The sequence below is a fragment of the Rhinolophus sinicus genome, linkage group LG05 (assembly GCF_036562045.2).
Source record: "Rhinolophus sinicus isolate RSC01 linkage group LG05, ASM3656204v1, whole genome shotgun sequence".
In the NCBI taxonomy this organism is placed as follows: Eukaryota; Metazoa; Chordata; class Mammalia; order Chiroptera; family Rhinolophidae; genus Rhinolophus; species Rhinolophus sinicus.
The window spans coordinates 46,384,221-46,397,625 of record NC_133755.1 but is presented as its reverse complement, the minus strand read 5'-3'; the positions used below and the strand labels follow the sequence as shown (position 1 = coordinate 46,397,625).

Here is a 13,405-nt window from a genome sequence, read left to right as displayed (position 1 = left end):
AATTGAGGTTGAGAACAGAGAAAGAGGAATAGTGTTGGTTAGTAACCAGAAGAGATTATAGAATCCTTTTAAAGAAATGTGGTTATATATTATTCACGTTTATGCAGTTAAGCACACTGGGCCGTAACAGACCCTGGGGATATGGTATGTACACACTGGGGTGTGCCACCCAGATTCCCCTGCAGGGAAGGACCTTCAGCCCAGCTGTTGCGAATGCACCCTTCCAGGTCTGCCTCAGCTGCAGAGCTGCCTCACCCGGCGACCCACATCTGGTAAGTGATCTGATGGGTATGAAGGCCTGGTTATTTCAACCCAATGCAGGATACTCCTGGGCAATATTTGCAGAACGCTCCAGTGGGTTGACCAAGGCTTTATCAGGCCTGTATCACAGTTCAGCTTCTTCCTCTGCCCAATCCTGTTTCCTCCCCCTTCCCTTCAGGACTTGAATCCTAATAACATCCTTACCCCAAACTTTGTCTCTAGAAACATCTGCTTCTAGAGAGCACACGCTTCCGGAGATGGCTACTGCTGGATCGCCATACATATATGTATATGTGTATGAGATTTTGTTCAGAGATCCACCTCGCCCCAACTTGACCTTGATAGTCTGTAGCTCTAAACAGTCAGTGTGATCCCATGCACCTTGCTACTGACTGATTTAGGAAGAGAATGTGATCCACTCCTGGCCAATGAGATGTGACAGGAAGTCTGCTTGAGAGGTCTCTAGAAGTGTTTCATCAATAATAAAAAGCAACACAAGGGATATTTTCTTCTGCTTGATACAGTTGTGTCCATTTTGATGCCAGAACTCTGGCAGCCATCTTGGTACCAGGAGAAGGCACTATGCTCACTGAGGTCAAACAGAAAAAATGTGAGACCCGGGTGTTGTTTTTAAAGTACTGATTTTGGAACCAATCCTAAAGTTCTCTTATGTCAGGTCTTCTTGTTACACGAAATGACATATGGTTTAAACCATTCTGAGCTGGCTTTCTGTAACTTGCAGTCAAAATATCCTACCCAATGTATTGGCATTCGGGCACAGCCTCCTAGAGATTCTTGTAGGGTCTTTTTTAATGAATACCTAAAAAATTGTAAACACCATGGCAATTTTTTATATGTGAGGTAACTGAAAATTTATCATCCGAAACAATATAAACATGGCGTTTAAATCCCATTTCACTTGTAGTATCTTAGAAGAATTTGCCAAGCAGAAACAAATTTCATCCCAATTCCTGTTAATTATTGTGGATTGTCAAAGTATTTCAAGTCCAAGGTAACAGCCTCATAATTGAAGTTGCCTAGTGCATTCCATCCAATATCACTTACCCAGACTGTGTGTAGAAATTACACCCTGGAAGTCTACTAGGACATTGTGGTCAGACCTCCAGGGTTTTATTTCCGAGTATAAAGCTGGAATTCACTGAACAATTCTCTAATTACTACATTGAGACAGCCTCTTCTACAAACAGGAATAACTCACCCCTCAGAGAGACTCTGCTATGTTTTCCAAAGATATAACTTGTTCATGACAAGCTGTTAAATGTCTTGCAGGCTAACAGAAAGTAAGACCATAAGTGGAAAGAAATGCAAATTTCTGCACACAAGGCCACATGTGGAGGTCAAAAAGGCAGTTCACTTGTGATCTGGCTGGGCCAGCAGAGCTCCAGCTCCCCAGCAGGACATGGACAATCTGTCTTCTATCTCTACCAGTTTGTGGTTTCTAGGATTTGGGCTCAGAGACTGCTCTCTATGCCAATTCCCTTTGGCAGGAAAGACACCTTCTGGCATCACCATCACTATTCCCAGGCCTTCACCACTGCCAGCCTCCTCATGTTTTATCTATTTTTATTTGAATTGGTGATCAAGGGATTAACCCAGTTTATACAAATTGCATCTTCCAAAAGCCTTTATGGTGTAGTTGCAATTGTGATATTTCACTCTCCAAATGAATCGAATTGGATTTTAATGACAGTAGACTCCATTAAGCAACACCTGATTGAGTTACTTCCTAGAAATTTCATCTTCATTGTTTTCTCCATGCATGTTACCCAAAAAAACACAGCAGGAGAGTTATCAAGGACTGCTACCAAGCTATATCCTTGCTCGCATTTTCTTTTGTTTCCAACAAGTCAAATGTCCCTGTTTTATGCATTCATTCCACAGGACACCCTCAACACAATGTCCATTTCCATCAAAAAAGGGGGGGAAAAACTTAAATTGTTTGTAGTTTACTTAGTAATTGTCGAGAACTATAATTCTTTGTAAGAAATTCTCATACGTGGCACATAATTTATATGTCATTTTTCTATTTTTATTACAATTTATTTTAATAACATTGAAGTATTGTTCTCTTTAGGATGGCAAAGACAACTAGATTTTATATTTATTTATATAACCTGAATTAAATCTGTGTAAGTCAAGAGAAGACTAAGACAATTATTCTGTGTATCAGTCTGAAGAGGTCCAGTTTTAACTTTGACACCACCAGACTTTAAACAGTTCATATCCTCTCTGCAAAGGAGGATATGACAGATGTAGATATGTAGGATCTTGACAGAGTCCAACAATACAAGTCCTTGAGGGTCGAGGTACGTTTTTCTTGTCCCCACTGTAATTCTAGGACTGTACAACTCCTGCCGTATAATAGCTGATCAACACATACTTGTTGGAAGAATGAATAGATAAACGCCTGAAAATAAGTGAGAAGTGTCCAGGCTATGGATAAACTACCCTGTTGGTGTATTTAGCCAATCTACTATCCATTTTACCCCTAGTAATCAGGGAAAAAGGGGAAAATGGTGAAACCATCCTCCATAAATGGCCATATGTATATAAGGCAGAATAGGAGAGGTAAGAGAAGAATGAAAGAAATAGCAACTTTGTCTTTCACCGCTTCTTTCAAATCTAAATACTCAGATTTAGCTTCCCCGTCTCCAAATAAAATCTTCATAAAATGAAATCTTGAATTGTCAGCACTTTCAATTAACCAAAATTTTAAAATTCTTTCCTAAGAAATTGCCAAACACAAGTGAACCAGGAGATAGCAAAGATTTATACCACCACCACCTCTCCCCAAAAGCATCATTTGGAGCTATGTCCCTGTGTAGCACATCTGAAATAATCTAATGCTAGTCTGCACTTCTAATAAGGAGAAGTATTCATTGAGCACCTACTGTGTATGATACCCTTCAAGTTATATAGAACACAAAAAATATAGGATATAGACTTACACTAACGTAAGGAGCTTACAATTTAGCTGGGAAAATAAGACACATGTGGAAATAACAAGACTGCACCATAATGACTGATCAATAAGGCAAAGCATAAAACAGACAATGGGCAGAATATAAGTGCTACATTTCAGAAGACTAGATTATAAATCTCCCTCTTACTAAAGAGAGCAAGCCAAAATGCAAAATATTTTAAAGAGAATCCTAAATAGTAAATTATGTGTTTTAATTGGCAGCTGCAAAATTATTTTATTGTAAAAAATGCAAAATTAAGGAGCGGCTGGTTAGCTCAGTTGGTTAGAGCACAGTGCTTTTAACAACAAGGTTGCCAGTTCAGTCCCCACATGGGCCACTGTGAGCTGTGCCCTCCACAACTAGATTGAAACAACTACTTGACTTAGAGCTAATGGGTCCTGGAAAAACACACATAAATAAATAAATAAAAGGGGTTTTTTTTTTAATGCTAAACTAAGGATATTAGCCAGGAAAAGATACATTCCTAAATTTCTTACAGAAGAGGGATTTTTGACCCAATGCTATTAAGTATTTAAGAATGTGTTGTTTGCTTTTTTGCATTAAGTGTCTGCTCATGTATTACTTTTATAACTTAAAATAAATATTTTTAAATACTTAGGAACAAACTCTAATTTAGTTTCCTAATCACCTCCTGAAGTCTATTTGGGATCCTTTCTCAACATTCTTCTTGTTAATAGGGCATATTAAACTGAATTTGGACAAACGTTCAGAATGGAATTTTTGAACAATAATCTTCTATGTTTTGATAAGTGCTCATTCACATACGTAAGACAAAGAATTACAAGCTGGAAAATAAATGAATTCTGACACATCAAAAGCATTTTCTTTCCTCTGATATCTTTATCTGTTTGTGGTCTGGATTTTGAAATACAGGAGAATGTTATCATGAATTCCAAATATAATTATGTGTTTCTAGAAAAGAGACGTCATTATTTGATAGTACAAATGGCTTTGGTATGAAATCCAATGCCATTTCCCCCACTTTGTTCTCGCATGTCACCCTAATTGAACATTTGGAGGAAACTCAGGCCCTCGCCACATAGGCAAAATCAGAAATGGCATTAAAGCTGTGATAGAACATCCTCCTAAAAGATACTTCTATAAGATAATTAAATCAAAAGCCAGACTTAAAGGTGAGGGATAAATATTAATCTCATACTCTTCTCCCAAAAAGAAAATGACATCACTCCAGAACACAAGGGGTTTGTCTTTTACAAGACGCAGAACAAAAACAAAAACAAAAAAGCATCAGGTTTCATGTCCTAATCTTTTTTATTTCATTCCAAATGGAAAATAGGCCTAGGGAACTCTGAATATGGTATCATATCAGGTAAATACCAATTCACTCCTTCAACTACAAGATTAATACATGCACACTGGGCAAAATATGACATATATATAAATATCCCTTGGCACTGATTTTGTTAAACAAGTATTCTATTTGGCTACTTACTAACATCCTAAACAGAGTTTGTGCAATTTTTTTATATTTACTCGCATTCATTCTGGCCTCTACAGGGGGTGCAAACAGCTGGAAAACAGGTGCTTCAGAAAGTTCCCATCTGCCTGGGCCTGTGACCAGCATACAAATGCTCCCCTTCTTTGAGTTAAAGGTTCAGGAACAATAAAAAGAGAAATTTTTCCATACCTGTTCCCTCTTTCCTAAACAGAACCTCCAACAGCTAGTGGCAGAGCTGCCAGCAAAGACCAATCAAAAAGGAAATTCAAATGGTTCCCCTCTGAGCTTGTAACAGTCCCCATACTTCTCTCTTCATCACAATTCATGGAACTTCTGGGTGGAAGAATGATAATAGTGATCCATTCACTTCTTGACTCAAACCGTCACTTCCATAGTGAGATATACTCAAAGCACCCTCACCAACATGGATTCTAAAACAGTGCAATAAAAATTCCACATCTTCTGGGAAGATTAGAGTCCACATAAACAGAAGTAAGCACACCAGGCCAAAAAAGAACTGTTTATAAGCAATGAGAGTGGGAAAATGAAAGATAAAACTCTGCATAATGCAATCCATATAACAATGCATCACAAGGTCATATTCAAGCCATTCTTGCATGACTACAGGAATTAGAGAGGTATCCTGTTTATATAAAGGCCTCTGAATCCCCTTAGACCTAGATGATTTGAAGATTTATTATTAGAATTCTAGATATTGAAATCAAGTCACTACACACACACACACACACACAAATACACATACACATGCTGATAATGGCTTCCTTAGAAAGTCATTAAATTTACCCCAAGGGGAAGAAGATCTAGGATCTATGTCCAGCTTTGAGACACAGACTCTGTGGAAGAAACAGCAGAGAATTGGGTGTGACACAAAATTTACTGGCCAGTCCCAAGAGGACTGAAAGCTTTCTCAATAAAGAAAGTTGTAGAGAGAGAAAAGTCGGGCAATACTAGAAGAGCAAGACTATATAAGGTAAATTAAAATAGTCTTCACTGAAAAAAAAAATATATATAGCCATCACTGGATAAAAAAAGAAGACCCAACGATAAGCTGCCTATAAGAGACTCACTTCAGCTTTAAGTACACACATAGACTCAAAGTGAAGGGATGGAAAAAGATATTCCATACAAGTGAAAACCAAAAAAAGAGCAGGAGTAGCTATACTTATACAAAATAAGCCTTAAACCAAAAATTATAACAAGAGACAAAGAAATTCGTTATCTAATGATAAAGGGGTCAATTCATCAAAAAGATATAACAATTATAAATATTTATGCACCCAACATCAGAATACCTAAATATATTCAGCAATTACTAATAGATCTGAAGGGAGAACTAGACAATAATAAAATAATAGTAAGGGACTTCAATACCCAATTTTCAATAATCGATAGATCAACTAGGCAGTGAGGAAACATTGGCCTTGAACTATACTTTAGACCAAATAGACCAAACGGACATATACAGAACATTCCATCCAACATTAGTGGAATATGTATTCTTCTCAAGTACACATAAACATTCTCCAGGATAGACCATATTGATAGATCACAAAACAAGTCTTAGCAAATTTTGGAAGACTGAAATTATGCTAAGGATTTTTTCTGACCAGTTGGTATATAACTAGAAATTACTAACAAAACTGGAAAATTCACATATATGTGGAAATTAAACAACACAGTCCTAAATAACCAATAGGTCAAAAGAAAAAAAATTTTTTTTTAAAAGTTGGAAAAAATGAAAATAGAAACATGACATACCAAAATTCATGGCAAGCATCAAAAGCAGTTCTGAGAGGGAAATTTATAATGATAAATGCCTATGTTCAAAAAAAAAAAAGAAAGAAAAAGATTTCATATAACCTGATTTTACACCTCAAGGAACTAGAAAAAGAAAAACTAAGCCCAAAATTAGCAGAAGGAAGGAAATACAGATCAGAGCAAAACTAAGTGAAGTAGAGATAAGAAAAACAATAGAAAAGATCAACGAAACTAAGACCTGTTTTTTTTAAAGATAAATAAATTGAAAAACCTTTAGCTAGACTAAGGAAAAAAGAAAGATTAAAATAAATAAAAGCAGAAATGAAAGAGGAGACATTACCAATTGATACCACAAAAATACGAACTATAAACAATTACTATTGATACTACTATAAACAATTATACACCAACAAATTGGATAACCTAGAGAAAAAAAATGGATAAATTCCTAAAACCATATGACCTACCCAGACTGAATCATGAAGAAATAGAAAATCTGAACACATCAATAATGAGTTAGGCAATTGAATCAGATTCAAATATCTCCCAACAAAGAAAATCCCAGGGCCAGGGGGTTAGTCTGGTGAATTTTAGCAAACATTTAAAGAATTAATGCCAATCCTTCTCAAACTCTTCCAAATAATTGAAGAGGAGGGAATATTCCCAAGTGCATTTTATGAGGCCAGTATTACCCTGATGCCAAAGCCAGATAAGGACACTACAACAAAAGAAAACTACAAGCCAATATCCCTGATGAGTATAGATGCAACTACTCTCAACAAAACATTAGCAAACTGAATTCAACAGCACAGTAAGTAGATTATACACTACAATCAAGTGAGATTTATCCCTAGGATACAAAGATGGTTCAACATACACAAATCAATAAATGCAATACACCATGTTAATAGAACAAATGATAAAAATCATTTGATCATCTCAATAGATGCAGAAAAAGAATTTGACAAAATACAGCATACATTCATCATAAAAACTCTCAACAAAATGGGTATAAAAGGAATGTACCTCAACGTGATAAAGGCCAAGCTGTGGGCTTGTCATACTCAATTGTGAAAGGTTGAAACCTTTTTCTCTAAGATCAAGAACCAGACAAGAGTGTCCACTCTCACCACTCCTATTCAACATAATACTGGAAGTCCTGCACTGCTAGAGCTATTAGGCAAGAAAAAGAAATAAAAGGCATCCAAATTGGAAAGAAAGATTCAAAACTGTCTTTGTTTGCAGATGATATTATCTTATAGTGAGAAAATCCTAAAGACACCACCCAAACAACCATTAGAACTAATCAATGACTTTAGTAAAGTTGCAAGATACAAACCATTATGCAGAAATCAGTTGCATTTCTATACACTAACAACAAAATACTTGAAAAAGAATGTTTTAAAAAATCCTGTTCACAATAGCATTGAAAACAATAATATTCTAATTTAACCAAAGAGGTGAAAGATCTATACACTGAAAACTATAAATTTTAATGAAAGAAATTAAAGACACAAATAAATGAAAAAATATCCTGTGTTCATGGACAGGAAGAATTAATATTGTTAAAATGTCCATACTACCCAAAGCCTCCTGTATGGTCAATGTAATCCCTATCAAAATTCCAATGGCATTTTTCAGAAATAGAAAAAACAATCCTAAAATTCATATGGAACCAAAAAGACCCTGAATAGCCAAAGCAATCCTGAGGAAGAAGAACAGAACTGGAGGCATCACACTTCCTGATTTCAAACTGTATTACAAAGCTATAGAAATAAAATAAATATATATAAAAACCAGTATGGTCTGGCATAAAAATAGCCACATAGACCAATGAAACATAATCAAGAGCCCAGAAATAAACCCTCACAGATATGGTCAATCCATTTGCCAAGGGAGCCAAGAATGTTCAGTAGGGAAAAGATAGACTCTTCAATAAATGGTTTTGGGAAAACTGGATAATCACATGCAAAAGAATGAAAGCGGACCCCTATCTTATACCATTCACAAAAATTAACTCGAAATGGATTGAAAACATAAGACCTAAAACTATAAAACTCCTGGAAGAAAACATAGAGAAAATCTCCTTGACATTAGTTTTGGCAACAATTGTTTGGATGTGACACTAAAAGTACAAGCAACAAAAGTAAAAATAATTAAGTGGGACTACATCAAACTAAAAAGCTTCTGCATACCAAAGCAATCTACAGAATGAAAAGGCAACGTATAGAATATAAGAAAATATTTGCAAATCCAGGGCAGGTCGGGCAGTGCCACCTGGGGTGGCTGCCCTCGACTCTGTGCTGCGCTGCTCTATTGCTGACCACCCCACACCGGATAGAGGGCAATTCCCGCCCTTCGAGAGCCTGTTGTGTCTAGATAGGTCTGTTATGAGAGGGAGCATCTGCCACATGTACCACAAAGCATTTGGTGGTCTGGGAATGCTCCTTGCAGCTGTTCTGCCTCCTGCAAAGCCAGACTTCACCTGATCAGCACACATTACCAAGCCCACAGCTCTCTGAGGAGGAAGATGGCCCAGCCTGAGAGCACACCTGAGCCGCTGCCTCCGATCTCCCCCAGCAAGCAGCAGGGCATCATTTGCAACCTGAGAGCTGCCGACTGGGAACCTTGGGGACCTCCCAGCCTTGCTCCGGACTCACTAGCAAGATGTGGACAGGCTTTGTGCTCCTTTACATTTTCTCCTGTCCTTATCTGAAAGCCAAGTAGTATTCCAGGATCCAAGGTACTTACTCCTCAAACAGACACAGGATAATTTAGTCAACAAAAGCGCATCCAGAGAAACAACTAAAGCGTCTCTAATAAGATGTCTGAAAAAATGACAACGGCTACACCCTCTCCTGTCACATTGGCCAAAGGGACTCCAGTAGCCAATCCCAGCTCTCATGCAGTCACACCAGGAAGAACACACAGGACAGACCTGGGCCCTTCAGCAAATGCGGCAGGTCCCCCTGGCCACATTGCCTCCAGGGTGCCCATGCCACCCACCCCGATGTCCGCACAGCCTACTCTGTCCTCCACCGCTGCTCTGAGCTCACCCAGCACACAGGTGCCCAGCAGCAGCACATTGGCAAGAGCAGCACCTCTGACAACGCTGGCCACGAGCACACAAACAGATGCTGCCGCCACGGCAAATGCAAGCAGCCCCACGGGCGCATGGAGCCCTTCCAAGCACACATCTGGCCACTCCACAGCCAGCCCCATGCCCCCTACAAGTCCCCAAATACCTAACATGTCCACATAAGGCCCCACTATCCAGGTGTCCACGGCCAGGCCTGTGGCAGACCCAGCAAGTAGGCCCACACCCTGCCTGGTGAACACAATCCCAGAGCCTATCCCTCCCTCCGTGGCTTCCGTGCCAACAGTGATGACCACCACCAAGACACAAGCTGAGGAGCCAGCTGCCACCACAGTGCCAGCTCCTGTGCCTCACAACAGCCCGACCCTTGGGGTGGGGGCCACGTCCCCCATAACACTGCCAAGCCCCTTTCCATCTCCCCAGGGCCCCACGGGGCTAGGCACGCCCCAGACACAGGAACAGGTCCAGTCTGCAGCCACAGGTGGTACCGCTTCCACCAAGCCAACACCAGAGAGCTCAGGCGACACTAAGATGCCAGCCACGGACTCATGCCAGTTCAGCACCCAAGGCCAGTACCTGGTGGTCACCACCAAGCCCCTTACCATGTTCTCGGTGAACAAAAATTCATTCCTGGTGGTGCTCCTGCTTCAGGCGACTCTTTTCTTCACAGGCGTTGGGCCCTTCCCCTCCTTCCATTTTCCCTCTGAGACCAAACCAAGTGCTTCCAAGTTTTTTGGTGCAATATAGGAGATATGCCAGATGCTTAAGCACACTTAATTACTGTCAGATTAATTCCACAATCACTAAAGAGTTGCTGCCTTTTTCATATTTATTTTTGTAAACGATTATGTTGACAGAGCAGGCAGTGATTACCGGTGGAGCAGGTGGGCACCCGGTGTGTCAGATCCTGGCCAGAATTAAAGCAATGACTGCTTTCCATTCAAAAAAGAAAATATTTGCATATCATATATCTGATAAGAAGTTAATATTCAAAATATATAAGGAACTCGTACAACTCAATAGCAAAAACACAAACAATGCAATTTTAAAAACCTCAGAGGATCTGAATAAATATTTTTTCAAAAAAGACATACAGATGGCCAACAGGTACATGCAAAGATGCTCAACATCATTAATTATCAGGGAAGTACAAATCAAAACCACAATGAGATATTATCTCACACCTATTACAATGGCTATCATCAAAAAAACAAGGAATACGTGTTGCAGAGGATGTGGAGGAAAGAGAACCCTTGTGCATGTTGGTAGGAATGTAAATTGGTGCAGCCACTATGGAAAACAGTAAGGAGAGTCCTCAAAAAGTTAATAATAAAACTACCCTCTAATACAGCAGTTCTATTTCTGGGTATATATCCAAAAGAAATGAAATCAGGATCTTAGAGAGCTATCTGCACTCCCATGTTCACTGCAGCCTTATTCACAATTGCCAAGATGAAAAACAACTTAAGTGTCTGTGTACAAATGAATAAATAAAGAAGATGTGATACATATATATATAACGGAATATTATTTAGCAATGAGAAAGGAGGAAATTCTGCCATTTGCAACAACATGGATAAACTTTGAGGGCATTATGCTAAGTGAAGTAAGTTAGACAGAAAAAGATAAATACCGTATGAATTCCACTTATACATGGACTCTAAAAAAGTCAAACTCATAGATATAGAGATTGGAATGGTGGTTGCCATGAGCTGGGGGTTGGAGAAAATGAGAGCTGTCAGTCAAAGGGACCAAACTTCCACTTATGAGATGAATAAGTTCTGAGGATCTAATGTATCGTATGGTGATCAGAGTTAGCAATATTGTATGATACACTTGAAAGCTGCTGAGAGAGTAGATTTTAAAGGTTCTCACCACAAAAACGAAATGGAAACTATGTGAGTTGATGGAGGTGTTAACTAACCCTGCTGTGGTAATCATTTTGCAAAATATGTGTATCAAATGATCACATTGTACACCTTAAACTTACATAATGTTATATGTGAATTAAATCTCAATAAAACTGGGAAAAAATAAAATATCCATCAGCATTGAAAGAGAAGTCCCTTTCTACTTGATTAAACAGGGGAAGAAACAAAAAAGACTGCATAGATCATCGTATTAAAAAAAGTGTGGTGACTTCCAGTACCATTCAAGATGGAATAAGTACATCGTGACTTATCTCTCCCACTAATTACAATGTAAAATCCTGCATAAAACACAAAAAAGCAACTACCAGAAGAATCTGAAAAGTAAAAAAGAAAAGTAGGCAGATCAGAGAGGGAAGTCAAAACTTGAAGAACACTAGGTACAGCAATGAGTTTCATGGGGATGGGGTTGTTCCTTCGTTATCTTCCAGCTCTGACAGAATAGAGGGCGGGTTGTAGAACTGTGAAATAAGCAGGAATAGCAAAACTCCAAGAGAAACCTTCATTTTCTGGCCAGAGGACTAAGGAAAAAAGATCCCTGTGGGCCTGAGAATGTGGGAGAAACAACCTTTTTTTCCGCCTTCTAGGCCTGACCTAAGGCCAACCCGTTTTTGAGTTGTACTGCAAATACCTAAAACCCCAAGAGGAAACCTGTCTCTCTGAACAGAGGAAAAGAAATCCCAGTGGTCAAGAGTGTAGAGGGAATCCCTTTCTCCTTTTTCTCTCACTACTTTGAACCTGAGGGCAGCCCCAGTTGTGCAGAACTGCATGAGAGGAAGGGGGCAAAGATTATCTCTGAGAGAAACCCATCTTTCTGATCAGAAGAACCAGAAGGGAACGAAGAGGTCCTCGAAGCTGAAGAATGTGGGGTCAATCACAGTGAACAGAGAGTTGGAGCAATGGATCCCCTAATTTTATGTCTGAACCAATACAAGTCTGAGCTGCATGTGTGTGGAACAGACCCAAAGAAGCATACCAAAGGCTTTGAGGCCTGGCCAAACCCCAGACTAATCCCTAAGTGGTACATAGGCAAGGAAGACCCAAACAGCATAACAAAAGTGTTGAAAACTGAACTGATATTGGGTTCACAGCCCACAGAATGTGGGCAAGAACTCCCAGTCTGAACCTAATGGGATTGACTGCCTGCTAAAACAAACAAACATAATCAACACTCTCCAGAGGATTTCAATAGGACTCAGAATCGTGCAACATAATATTCAAAATATCCAGGGTACAATCCAAAATTGCTCAACATGATAAAAGCAGAAAAATAAGACCAATTCTTAAGGACAAGGCAATCAACAGATGCCAACCCCAAGATGACTCAGATGGTGGAATTATCAGATAATGACTTTAAAGCAACTACTACAACCATGATCCATAACCATCCTGTAAAGATAAAAATACTATTGAAATGAAAAAAAAGATAGATATTGCCAGCAGAGAAACAAAAATGTTTAATAAAAAGAACTAAGCAGAAATTTGAGATCTGAAAAACTATATGAAGTAACAAATTCACTGGATGGGCTTAATAGCAGAATGGAGATGACATAGGAAACAGTCAGAAACTTTTAGATCAATAGAAATTATCCAGTCTGAGAACAGAGGAAAAACAAGTTTCAAAAAAAAAAAAGAAGAAGAACAAAGTCTCAAGAACCTGCAGGACAATATCAAAAAGTCTAACATTCACTACCACAGAGTTCCCAAAGAAAAGGAGAAAAAGATTGACGCAGAAAAATAATAGTTGAATAAATAATTACTGAAATCTTTTCAAATTTGGTGAAACACCAATTTACAAATTCAAGAAACTCAGATGAACCCCAAACTTAATAAACTCAAAGAAAAAATAACCAATACAACATAATCAAACTGCTGA

At 38.7% G+C, this 13,405-nt stretch overlaps 1 protein-coding gene across 1 annotated transcript; it reads left to right on the top strand.

The window, feature by feature from the left end:
- The first annotated feature begins 213 nt into the window (after positions 1-213).
- LOC109437619 (uncharacterized protein C11orf24) lies at positions 214-10,348 on the top strand. Its single transcript, XM_019716949.2, is given in 3 exon segments — positions 214-272; positions 9,224-9,309; positions 9,312-10,348. Coding segments are annotated over 3 exon segments (1,182 nt in total).
- The last annotated feature ends 3,057 nt before the right edge of the window (positions 10,349-13,405 follow it).